Genomic DNA, 18,775 nt, shown 5'->3' on the forward strand with positions numbered 1-18,775 from the left:
AACCGAAGTGTAAACAAAGAGATTATCCTGCTCACGTCAGTTGATGTTTACATTGGGAACGAGCAGGATAGACTATTTGTTTACACTTCGACTTCGGCCCTATTACAATGTTTTGCTAGAAACTCGCACTTTTTCGTGTTTGACAGTTTGCCAAACTCGCAAACAAGGCAAAATGTATGCAGGCTGACGTTTGTACAATCAAACTGTCAAACTGTCAAAAAGTGCGGGTTTGTTTAATTGCCGTAGTATAATAGCTCCTTTAGGTGCTCAATAGAACAAAGAATCTGAACAAAACACGAAATAGAAACTCATAACTCCAATTTGATGTCAAATTTCGTGAATCTGTAAAGGCCACAAGTAAAAACCGCGATCACGCCGGTTGGCACCCGCGAGAAAACTCATCACTTATTAACAAGTTTGTTTACATGCCGAGCGCTCGCAAGCGAGCGAGCGAGCGCGCGTCACTATCCCGTGACTCTCGTGAAAACTAATTAATCCATCCCAGACGGTTCGCGTCCGCCGATCGATACCTTGACTCGGACTCTTGACTGACCAGGTGTTGCCCGCCGACCGAAACCCATTAATCATGCCTTCGAATGTTTATGATTTGCGGCCAAAAATACTAGTAATTTTTTCCGCCTCTTCTTTTCGCAGATCGTTGAATCCGGCCGCAGAATCATCCAAGTGGGCTCTGCCGTTTGATGGACCAGCAGAAGCGTTAGCGAATAAAAAAAAGGGAGCGTTAGCAGCGATACTTGAGCAGCAACAGCGGCGGCGAGCGTACTGTGTTTCGAGGGGAGAGTAGATTTTCGGTACTTGTAGAGAGAAAGAGAGAACGAGCAGCAAGATGTCTTCGCAAACGGCAAGCCAGCAACAATCAACCAATGCAACAACACCACAGTCGGCGACGGCGCAGCAGGCGGCGTCGGGTTCGTGCGGCAACGACCGGATCATCGACAGCGTTCCGTTTCCGCCGAAGCACAAGCTAACGCTGGCGGAGGTGTTTGACCCGCACACCGGCAAGCCCCGCCCGGAGGTGCTGAAGCAGCACTTTATCCTGGAGGGCCGGATCGAGGAGAACGCCGCGTTGCGGATCATCCAGGACGGGGCGGGGATCCTGAAGGCGGAGAGCACCATGATCGACATCGAGGCCCCGGTCACGGTGTGCGGCGACATTCATGGGCAGTTTTACGATCTGATGAAGCTGTTCGAGATCGGGGGATCGCCGGCTTCGACCAAATATCTGTTTCTGGGCGATTACGTTGATCGCGGGTACTTTAGTATAGAGTGCGTCCTGTACCTGTGGGCGCTGAAGCTGTGCTACCCGACGACACTGTTTCTGCTGCGGGGCAATCACGAGTGCCGGCATCTGACGGAATACTTCACCTTCAAGCAGGAGTGCAAGATCAAATACTCGGAACGGGTGTACGACGCGTGCATGGACGCGTTCGACTGCCTTCCGCTGGCGGCACTCATGAATCAGCAATTCCTCTGTGTTCACGGTGGCCTCTCGCCGGAGATCCAGGAGCTGGACGACATCCGGAAGCTGGACCGGTTCAAAGAACCGCCCGCCTTCGGACCGATGTGCGACCTGCTGTGGTCCGACCCGCTCGAGGACTTTGGCAACGAGAAGAACTCGGACTTTTACTCGCACAACACGGTGCGCGGCTGTTCGTACTTCTACAGCTACAAAGCCTGCTGTGACTTCCTGCAGAACAACAAGCTCCTATCGATCATCCGGGCCCACGAAGCGCAGGACGCTGGCTACCGCATGTACCGGAAGAGCTCGACGACCGGTTTCCCCTCGCTGATCACAATCTTCTCCGCTCCAAACTACCTGGACGTCTACAACAACAAGGCCGCCGTGTTAAAGTACGAAAACAACGTGATGAACATCCGGCAGTTCAACTGCTCCCCGCACCCGTACTGGCTTCCCAACTTCATGGACGTCTTTACCTGGTCGCTGCCGTTCGTCGGCGAGAAGGTCACCGAGATGCTCGTCAACGTACTTAACATCTGCTCGGACGACGAGCTCATCTGCGAGGGCGACGACAGCCTCGAGGAGGCGAACGCCCGCAAGGAGGTCATCCGGAACAAGATCCGCGCCATCGGCAAGATGGCCCGCGTCTTCTCCGTACTGCGCGAGGAGTCCGAGTCCGTGCTGCAACTCAAGGGGCTCACCCCGACCGGTGCCCTCCCGCTGGGGGCCCTCTCCGGCGGCAAGCAGTCCCTTCACAACGCCCTGCAAGGCTTCTCGCCCAACCACAAGATCACGTCGTTCGCCGAGGCCAAGGGTCTGGACGCGATCAACGAGCGGATGCCACCGAGGCGCGACACCACGCCAACACCAAGCGACGAAAAGTCCATATCGCTGACGGCACCCAAATAATCAGCTTCGCCGCCGCCGTCGTCGTCGTCGCCGCAGCCGTCACCGTCAACCCAGTTCAGATAGCAACACATCCACACACACACACACGCAGACACAAACACTCACACACACACACACGCATAATAAAAAAAGATATATTATAATTGAAGCTACTAAACAACAAGAAAAAAAACTATTATAATAAATTATGAGAAAAAAAAAAGAAGAAAAAATTAAAACATAAGTAAAGAAAATCCACTAATAACTTATATTTGAAAGAGAGAGAAAGAGTAAACAAAAAAACGCCCCCGCCCCCGCCCCCACAGAAACAAAAAAATCACATTAACGAAACGAAGCTATCTTCGCGATATTCAGCAAAGCAAAACAACAACAAACAACCAAAACAAAACAAGTGTAATACGATGTTATCAATCAAGCAAAGCAAACAAAACCGCAATACAGAAAGAGAAAAAAAAACTTAGACGACACTCTCACTTTCACCCTCACAATCACACAGAAACAAGCATGCGCGATCATCAAACAAAAAAAAAAAAGTTCGAGACTTTTGCGATTGTTCTGAATCTGCTTCTAGGCGTTGAGATCGAAGGAGGCTGGGGAAATACTTTTGGAAATGTCGCTTTTTGGTTAATGTCTAAAATTTGCTGTTGCAATCCGGTCATAATATTTACCTTTTTTGACAGTGGTGCCCGCGGCAAAACTACATCGGCATTACTGTCAAAAAAAGGTAAATATTACGATCGGATCACTAGATTAATTCAAGGAAAAAACGAAGTTTCGAAGTTCTGACACTCTGTTGGTCAACGAATGTGGAAATTTGAGATTTTTGTCATCGGTGATCAGGGAAAAGATGCAGAATTCATCATTTTAACAGAAAAAATAAGGATTTTTCAATATCGAATCTCTATAGGACTTGATTAATTTCGTCCGGTTTTGACCTGCCAACTCTGCATCTGCATAATGCATGCATAGCAGAGGTAAACATTATTGCAAAAAGCGTGAAAAAATAAAAATAACAGTTTTCTTCTGAAAAAAAAACTTTTTGTGCAAGTCATTATCATTTGACGCAGGTAAACATTATTGCAAAAAGCGTGAAAAAATAAAAATAACAGTTTTCTTCAGAAAAAAAAACTTTTTGTGCAAGTCATTATCATGTAACGCATTTTTCTTAAAACATGCACAGTATTGTAAATGAGTGATAGAAAAAACTATCATTTGATGAATCTGCGTCAAAATATCAGAGAGTATTGCGACCGTCACTAAAGCTAGTGAGTTCTCTATTCATCTTATCTCGTGCTTGCCAGGGCAAGGGCATTCTCTTTCTATCACTTCTTCTCGTTTCCTCGTTCACGCACACTCGCCGAAGATTCTTTTGTTCTCTCAGTAAACCGCAAGAACGTGCGAGGGAGATTGAGCGCGGAGTGAGCAAAAGAGAATGTCATACGGGTTGTGTAAACACAACGTAGAGATCGGCAATCCTTTTTGCTGAGAGCAGGGATGCCAGATACACAGATTTGTCTGTGTTTCACAGACTTTTGAGCTTGTGTCAGACATTTTTTGAGGTGCACAGACTTTTAAAAAACTTCATTGAATTATTATTTTGTAATCTATTTTGTCGAAACTTATTTCGTAAGTCTTTAAATGCTTAAAAACGCAATTTCTGATGGGTTCAATGACTGTGAATTGATATATTTGAATTTTAGACAAATGCACAGACATACACAGACTTTTTTACAGACATTAAAAAAAAACAAGTGGCATCCCTAGCTGAGAGTCTCGCGAAGGAAAGAAGAACAGTAATAGTTGAGGGATGAGATTTCGAACATCCCGAGCAGACGGAAAAACTTGAGAATAACTTTTTTGGATATTTGAAAATGCTAGTCCAATAACATTATATGTTATTTATAACAAGTTTTGTTATTCACCGTTATGATTTTTTTGTTATTGGATTGTTATTGTAATAACAGACTTATAACATTTTGAGTTATTCTTCGAACAAATCTTTGTTATTATTCTTTGTTATTTTAACACCTAATCCGATCGTTCCAATGACAGTTTGAAATATTCTTCCATAGCAAAAAATGTTATTCCAAAGTTGTTTTGGCTTTCAACCAATATCAGACCAATAACAAATTTTGTTATGATAACATAAACTGTTATTAAACCCTTATGCAAAAATGGATTTTTCAGGAAGATTCCATAACACTTTCTGTTATTTTAACATTATTTGTTATTGAAATGGCATGAATTTTTGTTATAACTGTCTGCCCGGGCAATGACTTAATTGCAAAAATTAAAAAAAAGCCAAAATTTCAAAAAAAATATTTGGAATTTCCGAGACTGATTTTTTTTAAAGTGATATTTTGTTTATGCCTGTCACTTGAGATTTCGCTAGGTGTCATTAAGTAATGACTCAAGATGAATTACGTCAATCTTTCCGGCCAGTGTTGCCAGCAAACTCTCAAAGCTGAAAAATGAGACGAAAAAGGCACAACTCAGTTGAAAAGGAACTTTGCCAATTTTGCAGTTAAACTTCAAAACAATAAACATACCTGAATTTGGATTTTCCTGTCACAGACAAACAGAAGTAAGTCGGTTTAAATTTAAATAAAAAAAAAAATCAGCCAGTGCTCATCACAAGAGCCATCTAGTTGGTGAACGTGTGCAGCGCCCTAAATGCAGTTTAAAGCACCTGTCAAACGCGTATAAATAACCTGTGGTGAATATAAAGCAGCCATGGTGAGTTTCTGATCATACAAACTGACAGTTAATTTTTTGATTGATATTAAAAGGATTTTGATGCAGAGAAACAACCCAAGTTTGTCAGTCTTTTTTTATTGAGATTGACTTTGTTATTTTTTTTAATATTTACTCCTCCAGCTACAAAATAACAATCGATGCTGAAGCAAAAACTAGTCGCAAAACCCCTCGAACTCCCATCCCCATTAACGTATATCCATCCTTTACGTATTAAACATATTCCAATCTTTCAAGTCACAGATAACAAGCAAGTCAAATCCATGCACCGAAATCATATTTAACAAACAAAAAAAAAAGTACACACACAACGTTATTGAATAACCAAACAAAGAAAAAAAAGGAACCCAAAAGAAGAAAAATCAGACATGTTTTAGAAAGTAATGGTTCAAGCTAACAAAAAAAAAGAAAAAAGTATAATTAATCGAATCATTGTTGATGTTTTCTAGCTAAACAAACTCAAAACAAATCAACCACTGAGAGACAGACACAGACACACTCACACGTACACGGTCAAACCAAAACACACAGACACTCAGACAAAACCCAAGCAGAACAGAGAGGATAGTTTACGACGTGGTGAACATATATATTGTAAAGAGAGTGCAACAAAAAAGTGCAACTTTTTTTGTAAACAATTAGGTATCTCGCACCGCAGACACGCACACACACACACACGCGTGTGCGTGTGCGTGTGTGTCACTGCGCGCCTCTAGATAGATTGTTCCCTATTGTTTTTCCGTTTTTTAGTGTTGGTTTTTCGTTTTCCTTTTTCGTCTCAATCGGGAGTGTGTCTTCTCAACGGGACGCCTCCCCAACTGATGATCTATACAACTACAACAAACAAAAAAGAAGTCTGAGCAGGCCATGAATTGTACACAACTTTATGCCACGCCCTCTGCGATCTATACAAAACAAAAGCAAAACATTAACACTACTAAGAAGTAAACAAAACAAATGCGAACCCCCCAACGTTTATCGTAAAAGCCTCCGCCACGTGCGCTCGTGTTTAGTTTCCTCGTCCGCAAGCACACACACACACAGTCAGAACATACACACACACGACACGTCAAACAAAGCAAGCGTGGTGAATTTGCAATCGATTAAAACGCACACATGAACACAGAAAGAGTTACACTCACACAAGTTGAAATTGAAATTTTAATCTGATGGAATCAGAAAGCTGTTAATGTATCCAATTTGGAAGTGCATTTATGAAGAAAATAAAAATAAAAATCAATAATCACCACAGCAGAACAAAATGAGCGCTAGACAAGTAATAGTTACAACCACGAAAAATAAAGATAAAACACTGTCAGGTTTCCCACGACCCTATCGGTAACTTTTCTACTGGAATTCACCACAAAATGACAGCCAACCGCTTGACACTTTTCATACTCACCACTGTCATGCTATTTTCACCTCCAACCAAACACAACTTTGACAGCTAGAAAGGTAAACAAATTTATTTTACTAGCACGATGAAAAAAAAACAAAATTACGCAAAATGCAGAGTTAATCAAACAAACTGAACATCTTACAATACAACAACACTCACACAACCAGACACCGAAACTAACCCAACTTTTCAATGTGATTGACTCTTACAAAGCAAAAACCAAGTAACTAATCGAGTGTCCGCGTAGATGTGTCTTCTTTTTATGTTGGCGTATTTTGTTTTTTTTTCTAATTTATTATTTTCGCGTTTTCGAAGCCACAAATTGCAAACATCACATGCGATGCGAATTTACGATGCAAAAACTTCGTCCCCTCTTCCCTCTTGTGCAGATATTTTATAGTCACATACACAGAGAAACATTCACACACACACACTCTACCCGAATAATTAAGTAAACAAAACGTGAACGGAACAGAAAGTGGAAGGAAAAAAGTTGGAAACAAGCTTAACACTAATAAGTTTAACAGCATCAAGTAAGGATACTTTAATAAAACAAAACAAACAGACACACACACACACGGAGAAGATGCCGTAAAGGTGTGGCGAGAAAAAATCACATAGACACACACACAGAAAGAAAGAAAGAAGCGTAGAAGGAGAATGAAAATGTTAAAAAACAAGTTAAGTCATAAGTGTATAATTAATTAATTATTAAGTAAATTAATTTAACAGATTAAACAAGAAAAAAAACTGAAGCAGAAGAAGAAACAAGAGAGCGAAAACTAGAGTCGAATGAAAGGCGAGAATTACATTTAAAGAATAAATAAAAAAAAAACAAAAGAGAAGTAATTATTGTCATATTATTAAATCTATCATTGACAACAAGAGAAACAAAGGAAAAACAAGAATCTTATATAGAAGCATTGAATTTAACAAAAAGGCAAAAAAACGTGCATCTGCAAAACAAAAAAAAATCTATGAAAAAGAAAGCAAGTAGCGTGTAAACAACCGTGAAAACATTTTCATTATTTTAAACAACTCTCTAAATTGAAATAGTAATTAATAAAAGAGGAGGAAAAAACAAACATAGTTCATTAAGTCAAACATCATTGTGTAAGAAACAAGAAAAAAAAAAACAAAAGATTAATAAACTTCCCTTCCCGTGTTAATATTTGCGTGCGCTTTTCTCAAACAAAAAAAAAACGACATATTTATATAACAAAGGAAACAAGTTGAAAATGTACTTTTTACTTAAATCCTGGTTGGAATTTAAACCACTAAGTTCTTATTATTATTTGTAATATTTTTTTTATTAAAACTGTTGTTATGTTAGTAATTGAAACGAACTATTTATGTTTAAAGCCTAGTTCTTTCTTTCTACGAACTGTGTAAGCAAGTAAACAAAAGAAGAAAAAACAATTGTTATAGAGTAAATCAATGCAAAGCAACAACAGACGACGATTAGCCCCTTTCATTTTTCATTACAGACAAAAAATCACACACTCACACTCACACACAGTAAAACAAAGAAAGAAAACAAAAGTGTATTAGTTGAAGGAGCAAAAATACGCAAACAAAAAAAACTAAGCAAGAAATCAATTTTTATACTACTTTCTCTGAGGCATTAAACAAAAGAAAAGAAATGAAAAAAAATACAAATGGATAACAAAGTAAACAAAACAAAAAATATTCACAGAAAACAAACAACTCTGTCATCAAGCTCTTTTAAGAAATCGTAATAAAAGTTAAAATTTGTTCTTCTATTCTAAAACAAAGCAAGCGTGTGCCGCTTTTCGTTTTATTTACCTTTCGTTGGTCCCACACAGACACGCTCACATTGCACAGTCAAACGGACGTAAATCGGCGTGTTGTGAATACCGCCGTGGTGAGTTTGTCCGTGCACACGCACACCTACACCTAGGCACATCTGTCACTTTCGTTTTTGATTTTCTCTTTGCTTTCAGTTTCCTCTGTTGGTCGTTCGCGCGGTCGTTGACGTTGTTGTTGTTATTGTTCTCGCTGAGCTGTCATTTCGGTCGATTCACTTGGGAGTGTGAGAGATTTGTTTGTGAGTGAGTCTGTGAGAGAGAGAGCGCGCGCGCAAACAATGGTTCCAATCAGGGTTTAAGTTTTCGTCTACTTGTGTGTGTTTTTTGACAGTTCAACTACGTTTGTTGGTGTGTTTTGATTTCGGTTTGTTGGCCGCACGGAATTTGTGCGCGGCGTAAACACGAGCAAACGAGACGGATTGTTTGCTCTTGTGCTTTTGAGGCAGGAAGATTGGGCTACTACGATTAAGGAACGGAAAGTAAGATATATTTGAAGAAAACAAAGTATTGTAATTGGATTGATCATTACCAAAAATGACAACTAACGTTAACTAACAAATAGAATATTAACTTGTGCAGTGTGTACTTTTAGGTGTAAATTTCTTTCAAATATTTTTATTAATGCAACACTGGATTGAGCTGCAACAAAAAACTCGAGGCAATTCAATTGGAACATTATCTGCTATTAAAAGAATAGTTATTATTGATAATTGATAACACAAAGAAAACACAAAAACACACTTATAGATAACCTTTCTAAACTTTACACGTATAGTTAAACATTGAAATAAAAAAAGACAACTTGTTAAACATGATTCTAATTAATATCTTGCTGTGTCTTCATAATTTATCATTGAAAATGACGTTAAAAGTGGCTTAGTTTATCCTAAAACAAACAAAATTTAACCACTATTTCTTCAAACTGAAATGCTTTACTGTTTTACAAAAAAAAAATAACCACAGGAAAATCTCCTTCTAATGCCGTCAGCAAGCTACTTTGAAAAGTGCAAACTCTGACGCCGAGAACAATATTTTGTTCTAAAACTAAATTGTTAACCTTAGACACAACTACACAAGAAATATCAGTGGAGAGCATCACCTAAAGCTAAAGCAAACACGGTTCATCAATGTAAACACGAGTGGTCACACGTTAAAAGAAACTCACCACGAAACAAAAAGTTAAACTATCCGACTTGACTTTTGTTTGTGCATACACTAGTACTTTACCAATCGAAACTAAAAGCAAATACTAACGTATAAAAAAAACTTTCCATTTGTACGAAACCCTGAACAAAGCAACCCTACTCCTTACACTAATACTACCAACGCAAGGCGAAAGAGAGAGAGAGATTGAAAGAGAGAGAAGATGATTGAACGCTCGCGAAGAATGGAAAACAATGAGTAAGGAACAAAAGAACGATAACGGTAAACAAAAATGCACACAAATAAACACGAAAAGAGTTAGAATCGCAGCAAGCTAGATGTTTGGTATCAAGTTAAAACTGCACTTTAACAAAGTAAACCGTCACTCATTCGAAAACAAAACGTAGGACACGAGCTGTCAAATGAATAAACAATAGAAAAATCTAACATGACATAATTTTCTCTGTGCTCTGTTCTCTATCTCTATCTGATTATCAAAATCCTCCCAAAAGTAAATAACAGCAAAGCAACTGAACGCTTGAACGCACCAATACAAGCACCAATCTATACTATCTTTCAACTTTAACGTAACTTAGATCCACTCTTGCAAGTAATCACTTCTGATATTCTGATATTGGTTTCTAATCGACCCAAAAAAAAAATCTAACCAAACAAAAACAAACTCACCAACACAACCATCGCCTACTTTGTGTTGTTCGCTCCGTACTCCGTCGCTGCTCTTTTTGATCGTTGTTGCGTACTCTCCTCTCGTAGCCTACTTTGCCTCTCCGGTTTCGTCGCGTTACTCTCTCACTTTCTATCGCTATCTCCCTCCTACGAGCACTACCACACTCTTCTTTCGCGTTTTCTATTCGTGCGCCATATATGTATAGGAGTGTATAGAAAAAAAAAACGTTTTCGAATTATAACATTAAACATAACTAAGAAGAAAAAACATGTTAGTGGAAATTTTCGTTCAGTAATTTCATTTCTTATCGTTCTTTTCGACATTTGTCAGTAGAAAAAGAAAAAAACGCCATCATTTTAGCAAAACATAGATAATAACCCGTTCCCCCCAAACAAAACTTCACCGAGAAAAAAATAGAATTTTGCGTTGACTCCCGCCCCAAATAAAAGCCGAACAATATAGGACAGAATTTAACAAAACACACACACAGATTTAGAGCTACAGTCACACTTGGAAGGTATTTAGCAAACGGAAAACAAGATGAAAAAGGTAAAAACACACACACACAATGGAAATTATTATACATTATATGAATAAATTTTTGATAATCTAATTATATGTATTTTTGAATTGTATTTTATCGTGGAGTAAAAATAATATGTACCTATAATTAAAAAGAAAATAAAAAATCTACTAAAACATCAAACCGTTTCGTTTCTCTTGCAATTGTGTTTTATTTATTATTGTTCCCGTTTGACAGATGGTGTGACACAAAACAATGACCTTCCCGGGTGTGTCGCACGGGCTAATAAATTTTCACCACCGGCCTACTGCGTCACAAATAAAACGTTAAACGGTTCTAAATATAAATAGCATCGCACTCTTTTTTCACGTTTACGCGTTGGCAGATGAAAAACTCTGTGGATTATTGTCATGCTAAATAAGTTATTTGTGGTGTTTATGTTTTTGCGCCTCAATGGTGAATGGGAAAAACAATCGAAGAGGTGCGGTGATTAACTACGGAATTGTTGTGTCATTTAATATTTTGTAACGTATTATTTGCTGAATTCTTTGATCTCTTTTGAGTACAAAATCAGGTAAGTTAAATAATCATTCCACACGTTAATAAACCACTGAAATTGAACTAACAGAAATTTAACTAGCTTATATGGAGAAAAAAATCAAGGATCAAATGTTATCACATTTAAACGGTGAGTTCAAATAATCGGAAATTCACCATGACTATTCCGAATTCACCACAACTTGTATCACGGAGTGTTTTATAATGAAAATGCGAAACGCTCTTAATCTATGGTAGTTTTAAGCAAATGTCAACTGGGTGTGAATGAGCTATGGTGAAATCAAAATAGCCGTGGTGAGTTTCTAAACATTCATGTGTATTTTTAGGCCAATATTAAGTAAAATTATTATTAAGGTTTTACCAAAGTGTTCAAAGCATCTCACAAATAATATTTTTTTGTGAAGTTTTCAGGCAAAAAAACAAATGTCAAATTTTTACCAATTCTTGCAAAAAATTAGAACCTAAAAAGCTGCAAGCTGGACTCTCTGTAAACAAAAAATCAGCTGATAATCTTTTCAAACGCAAAGCAGTGCTGCCAAAAATAGCGAAATATTTACATAAAGACACCCTTCGGTGGCCGAAACAAATTGATTCCGGTACGGTGATTTTGCCCACTCAAAGTTTATTGATGACGCTCTTCGCGTTGCGCTGTTTTCCTTCACGGGTGCAACCTCAAATTGCCCACGCTTGGCCACCGCAGTCGAAAATTCTCCGAAAAGTCCAGCACTAAAACAAACATCGTATCTTCTGGTCACAAACTATTTTGCGAATTGTAAAGTAGTAGTTCTTTTAAAACATGTCCTGGAAGATTAGATTTGTAGCATTTATCGACTTAAAAAAAATCAAATTATTCGCTCTACAGCATTGCCTTGGCGTTCTCGATTGCGAGATTCCTACTCGAAACTAGGTGTTCGAAGGCTTGATTGTTGAGGCAATTGCAAACCTCTTTTTACACCTTAGCTTCCATCCACCCCGGGATTAGAACTGACGACCTTTGGATTGTTAGTCCAACTGCCTACCAGCGTCTCCACCGAGGCAGGACCCAGGGAGACGACTCCTACACCTGGACTGAGCTAAAGAACTAACCTTTTTTAGGTTAGTCCGGGACCAACATTTACTTCCCTTCCGACGGAAGGCGTGATCAGACAAATCTCGTCTCGAAAAATGCCACCGGGACCGTCTGGGATCGAACCCAGGCCGACTGGGTGAGAGGCAATCACGCTTACCCCTACACCACGGTCCCGACGACTTAAAATAAATTATATTTTTGATCGCATCAAACATTACAATTAATCAAAAACGTATAACTTGGAGAAAACTAATTTGATCACCTTGTGCCATAGACTAAACATACCAAAAAAACCAAAAATGTTTTTTTGCGCAATTAGATTTTTTTTTGCAGGGTGGCCACTACACTTCATTTTTAAATTCCCGAATTTTTCTCGAATTTTCCAGAACCTAAACATTTCTTGTTAAAAGAATGATTGCACATAAAAAAAATCAATACTAGACATCAAACAAAATTTCAACATGAACTTGAAAAAAAAACCATTGACAATTTAAAAATAGAAACTAAACAATATTTTAATAAATATACCTAAAAAATAAAACCCTTCCAAATAAGATTCAGAGAGAAATCATAAAAAGAAAGTTTTAAAAAAATAATTAAAAGCAATGCATGAAATTTCAAGGTTCATATAAAAAATAACACAACTCGACATTTTTGAAGTTGATGTCAGTAAACACCTCAGTTTCGTTAAGGTATGATAGATTATATATTTTTACGTGGATTTAGTGGGTTGTTTAACATGATTCCATAGCATTTATACCCAAATTTACAATTTTATTTATTTGCAGAGAATTCACTAAAATTCAATTCTGTTGATTGGAGCGTGTTCGGGGATCCCAAATCTATCATGCCTTGACGAAACCGTAGGTTTACTGACATCAATTTCAAAAATGTCGAGTTTTGTAGTCAAACATAAAGTCCTTGTTTCTCAAATTTAGGTGGAAAAATTTTGCTGGAGGTTCCTTGGCCAAAAAAATAGACCCGTATTTTTTTGTTTGCCCATTAGGGTGACCTACATCGTGCTAGGGTGGTTCGAAAAATGCTAAAAATGATTATCAACGCAGGAAACTGCATTTCAAATTGTTTTTGATTGAATTTTGAAAAAAAAAATCGCTTACTGATTTTTCGAGCCAATATTAAAGGAGGGGGGGCAAAGGCCATAATTCTAAAAATCGAAGTTCAAACAATGTTATTTCAGAGAAAAATAAGGTTTAGTACGAATTCATGCACATTTTTTTGTTTTATACAAAATTTGTAATGGCCTAATTTCAAAATTTCATTAATCTATTTTGTGATTTTCCAAATTTCGATATTTTTGTAAAACATAGAAAAAGGTAAAAAAAACACAAATCTACTTATGTCTACGGCATAACATCTTTCACTTTTTTAATGTCTAAAATAGCCATTTCATTCTCAATTAAATAAAATAGTGGATGGAACCCTAAATTTTATATTGATTCATCAAATTAAATTGAATTGAAAATTTACAAAACATTTTAAAAACCAAAAAATATACTTGAGCAAGTGTGCCTAGGATTCCTCAATTTTTGACAAAAGAACACAAATTTCCGAATTTTCCCTGATTTTAAGGATATTGATTTATTCCAGACTATTTTCCGATTTCCCGACTTGGATATGATTGAAAACAAAAAAAAAAAACAAAGTTTGTATTGAAACTTGTACGGACGAATGCAAGATGAAAAATTGTTTTTTTAAGGCATACAAGACTGAGATTGAGGCAAATAAAAAAATCTTCCTTTACCGAATTCCCAGAGAATTGCTTATTATAATTAAAAGATATTAATTTTGTTTTATTCGACGATTAATTTTTGTAAACAGGCAGTGCAACCTATGGATTAATTAACTGAAAACAAAGTTGCATTTGTGGTTTGGTTGAGCGTTTTAGCAGAACGCATTACTATGAATTTTTGTTGCAGTCATAGTAATAACTTGCCTTGTTTGTTGACAAGCAATTCAAACAACGATTTTTCTTGCATTTTCGATTTGTCTGAAACTTCAACTAAAGGTTTTTATATTTTAAAGTTTAAATCTTCCTTCAATTATGACAGCTATCAGCAGTTTTCAAAGGACAATGACAACTAATGATTGAAAAACGTTACTTAATCCACCTTAAGGTGGTTGGTGCCTTCCTCGCATTCATGTTGTATTTTAGGTGGTATTTACAAATTAATTTAAGAGTTTTTTTTAATTTTTTTAATAAATTTTTTTTATTTGTTTTTTTTTTTCATTACTGATTTTACTTGAACAGCAATTTTCAATTTTTTTTTTACCAACTCTTCAAAATAAAGGTGAAAAGTCTCATGAGTTATATATTTCAGTAAAAAGTTCGTGTAAATCTTTGTCGAGACAAAATGATGCAGCAACATAATTAATACCGTAATCTGGGGTGAATCGGGACTACAGTCTGAATAGGGACAGCAGTTTTTAGAGCACTTAAAGCATTTAAATTTGGAAATTGATGTACACATTTGGTTGGCCTGAGTCTGTTCTAACCGAAACCAACCAGAAAAATAAAAATATTGTGCTCCAACATGGTTAAAACTGCTGTCCCAATTCGCCCCATGTGTCCCGATTGACCCCAGTTTACGGTACAGATTTTTTCCAGAAGAGACGCAGACACTGCTTAAGCGATGTGGTAACTGGGCGATACGCATGTGGCTGCCAATCCCCCGCGTGGTCAAAAAGTCAAAAAAGCAAAAAGACCCGGCCTTTGAGGTTATGCATAAATCACCCTTTTTTGTAGCTACAAAAAAACTTTTTCTTGGCATAACTTTAAAAGTACTTCACTAAACAGAATAAAATTTAATAGGGTCTTAGGGGACCCCAAAACGAACAGAATAAGGCGGATCCGGCCAAAATTGGTACAGCAAGTTCTGAGATAATCGTGTGGAAAAAAATCATGTCTACACAAATCCCCACAGACATTTGTTCAGAATTTGATTCTGAGTCGATAGGTATACGTGAAGGTATATATAGGATTTGTATTTAAGAAGTTCATTTTTCGAGTGATTTTATAGCCTTGCCTCAGTGAGGTGAGGAAGGCAAAAAGCTCCAAAGGTCAAAGAGAAAGCACTCACAACACAAAGTTTCTGTCGATTTCAAAAATATTAAAAAATGAATTTAACAGAAAAGGGCTAATTTTTATGAGATTTTCCAACGATCATTTGACATTATAACCCCTTGAAACCGTGGAGACGCAAGGTGATTCTAAAAAAAAACGTCACGTCCTCACGCCAACTGTCAAAGCTTCCCTTGAAGACCGACCGACCGACGTCGAACGCAATAATTGGCTGTCACTTTCCGATTGGGGCTTTGACAGGTGAGCGACCGAGCGTGCGTAGAAAAGAGTTGTCCAAGATGGCGGCGCGTCGACACAAACGGCTGACTAGATGGGGTTGATTCATGATTAGAACGTGACGCGGACCGCGCGCACTCGGAAGAAATGGTTCGTCGGTGAGTCAACTCTACGATCCTCTTCCTCTTCTCCCCTCCACCGTCCTGAGCCAATGGTTTCGCCATTCAGCCGGAACGCGAACGAAAGTGTGCTGTTTGTTTTGGTACGGTGCCGACGAACGTCAGAGCGTTGGATCGTGAGTATTCGGGTTTTGGCAGAAACTATTGCCTCAAATGGAAAGTATTTTTGCGCGTGGCCTTAGATCGAAGGAGTAATATTAACTAACAATAAAAAATGGAGTTTGAGGTTATAATCTGTAGTCATTTTGCATTGCACAAAATGTCTTCCCGATTCCCCTTAACAGCTAACAGAACATGCATCACTTTGGCACCTTAAATTGACGCAAAATTTGCCCAGTCATCATCAGCGAAGAACCGACTACAAGCAGTTGTTCTGCCTTGGAAATATTTCCGAGTGCAACTGCAGAATGCAGCACCTGTTCAAGAAAACGTGACTGTATGCAGAAAAAAAAATCCGCCACACGTACCTTGTCAACGGTCCGGGAGTTTCGCTCACTGCCTTCAGCGACATCCGCAGCTGCCGGTGGAATGTTCCGATGATGGATTCGCGCCGTCGGCCGTTGGTTCCGGCGGCATCATCACCCGGCGTCGTGACTATCGGTTTGCCCGAGTCCGGATCGATCGAAACCGTCACGTCCTTGGGCGGTTTTGTGCCGCCGCCATCGACGACGGTTTTGACCAGAATCGGGCTGGGCGTGTCCGCGGCGAGCAGCTTCGTCCAGGCCGTGTCGCCATCGCCCACGAGGGGACCCGTCTCGGACCGGCTGGTGTCTTCGAAGAGTTTGGTCATTGTTTTTTGGCTCGACTAGCGATCCAAGAGCGCCATGCAGTGGTGGAAAGTGAAAAGACCTGTTGGAAGGGAAGGCAAACAGAACGCAAATTAGTATCTTGATCAACGATTTTGATGTTATTTTTGTCATTTTCAATCATTTTATCAATTTTGCATTTTTTGCAATTTTTTCAACTCTTGCAATTTTTGCAATTTTTGCATTTTTTGCATTTTTTGCAAATTTTGCAATTTTTGCAATTTTTGCAATTTTTGCAATTTTTGCAATTTTTGCAATTTTTGCATTTTTTGTAATTTTTGCAATTTTTGCAATTTTTGTAATTTTTGTAATTTTTGTAATTTTTGTAATTTTTGTAATTTTTGTAATTTTTGTAATTTTTGTAATTTTTGTAATTTTTGTAATTTTTGTAATTTTTGTAATTTTTGTAATTTTTGTAATTTTTGTAATTTTTGTAATTTTTGTATTTTTGTAATTTTGTAATTTTGTAATTTTTGTAATTTTGTAATTTTGTAATTTTGTAATTTTGTAATTTTGTAATTTTGTAATTTTGTAATTTTGTAATTTTTGTAATTTTGTAATTTTTGTAATTTTGTAATTTTGTAATTTTTGTAATTTTTGTAATTTTTGTAATTTTTGTAATTTATGTAATTTTTGTAATTTTTGTAATTTTTGTAATTTTTGTAATTTTTGTAATTTTTGTAATTTTTGTAATTTTTGTAATTTTTGTAATTTTTGTAATTTTTGTAATTTTGTAATTTTGTAATTTTTGTAATTTTGTATTTTTGTAATTTTTGTAATTTTGTAATTTTGTAATTTTGTAATTTTTGTAATTTTGTAATTTTGTAATTTTGTAATTTTGTAATTTTTGTAATTTTGTAATTTTGTAATTTTGTAATTTTGTAATTTATGTAATTTTGTAATTTTGTAATTTTGTAATTTTCGTAATTTTTGTAATTTTGTAATTTTTGTAATATTTGTAATTTTGTAATTTTTGTAATTTTGTAATTTTTGTAATTTTGTAATTTTTGTAATTTTGTAATTTTTGTAATTTTTGTATTTTTGTAATTTTGTAATTTTTGTAATTTTGTAATTTTTGTAATTTTGTAATTTTGTAATTTTGTAATTTTGTAATTTTTGTAATTTTGTAATTTTGTAATTTTTGTAATTTTGTAATTTTGTATTTTTGTAATTTTGTATTTTTGTAATTTTTGTAATTTTTGTAATTTTTGTAATTTTTGTAATTTTTGTAATTTTTGTATTTTTGTAATTTTGTGATTTTTGTAATTTTTGCAATTTTGCAATTTTGCAATTTTGCAATTTTGTAATTTTGTAATTTTGTAATGTTTTGCAATTTTGCAATTTTGCAATTTTTCAATTTTGCAATTTTTGCAATTTTTGCAATTTTGCAATTTTGCAATTTTGCATTTTGCAATTTTGCATTTTTGCAATTTGTGCCATTTTCATTTATATTCATTTTTGGCATTTCTGTCATTTTTGTCATTTCTATCATTTTTGTCATTTTTGTGGTTTTTGTAATTTTTGTAATTTTTGTGATTTTTGTGATTTTTGTGATTTTTGTGATTTTTGTGATTTTTGTGATTTTTGTGATTTTTGTGATTTTTGTGATTTTTGTGATTTTTGTGATTTTTGTGATTTTTGTGATTTTTGTCATTTTTGTCATTTTTGTCATTTTTGTCATTTTTATCATTTTTGTCATTTTTGTCATTTTTGTCATTTTTGTCATTTTTGTGGTTTTTGTAATTTTTGTGATTTTTGTGATTTTTGTGATTTTTGTGATTTTTGTGATTTTTGTGATTTTTGTGATTTTTGTGATTTTTGTGATTTTTGTGATTTTTGTGATTTTTGTGATTTTTGTGATTTTTGTGATTTTTGTCATTTTTGTCATTTTTGTCATTTTTGTCATTTTTGTAATTTTTGTAATTTTTGTAGTTTTTGTAATTTTTGTAATTTTTGTAATTTTTGTAATTTTTGTAATTTTTGTAATTTTTGTAATTTTTGTAATTTTTGTGATTTTTGTAATTTTTGTAATTTTTGTAATTTTTGTAATTTTTGTAATTTTTGCAATTTTTGTAATTTTTGTAATTTTTGTAATTTTTGTAATTTTTGTAATATTTGTAAT

At 36.1% G+C, this 18,775-nt stretch overlaps 2 protein-coding genes across 8 annotated transcripts in view; one reads left to right on the forward strand and one right to left on the reverse strand.

Moving 5' to 3' along the window:
- The window catches only part of LOC6052572 (serine/threonine-protein phosphatase 2B catalytic subunit 2), a 149,912-nt gene extending 147,079 nt beyond the window's left edge, over positions 1–2,833 (forward strand). For all 6 annotated transcript variants that reach the window (XM_038259209.1, XM_038259211.1, XM_038259214.1 and 3 more), the window contains one exon: positions 655–2,833. In XM_038259209.1, the coding sequence (XP_038115137.1) occupies positions 848–2,389 (1,542 nt within the window). In that variant the 5' untranslated portion in view covers positions 655–847 and the 3' untranslated portion in view covers positions 2,390–2,833. The remainder of the gene's footprint in view (positions 1–654) is intronic.
- Positions 1–18,775, reverse strand: part of LOC6051016 (G protein-activated inward rectifier potassium channel 3) — a 225,958-nt gene that overhangs the window by 181,045 nt on the left and 26,138 nt on the right. For both annotated transcript variants that reach the window (XM_038259207.1, XM_038259205.1), the window contains exon 2: positions 16,315–16,696. In XM_038259207.1, coding sequence (XP_038115135.1) covers positions 16,315–16,637 — 323 coding nt within the window. In that variant the 5' untranslated portion in view covers positions 16,638–16,696. The remainder of the gene's footprint in view (positions 1–16,314; positions 16,697–18,775) is intronic.

Source organism: Culex quinquefasciatus, chromosome 3 (assembly GCF_015732765.1).
Source record: "Culex quinquefasciatus strain JHB chromosome 3, VPISU_Cqui_1.0_pri_paternal, whole genome shotgun sequence".
Lineage (NCBI taxonomy): Eukaryota > Metazoa > Arthropoda > Insecta > Diptera > Culicidae > Culex > Culex quinquefasciatus.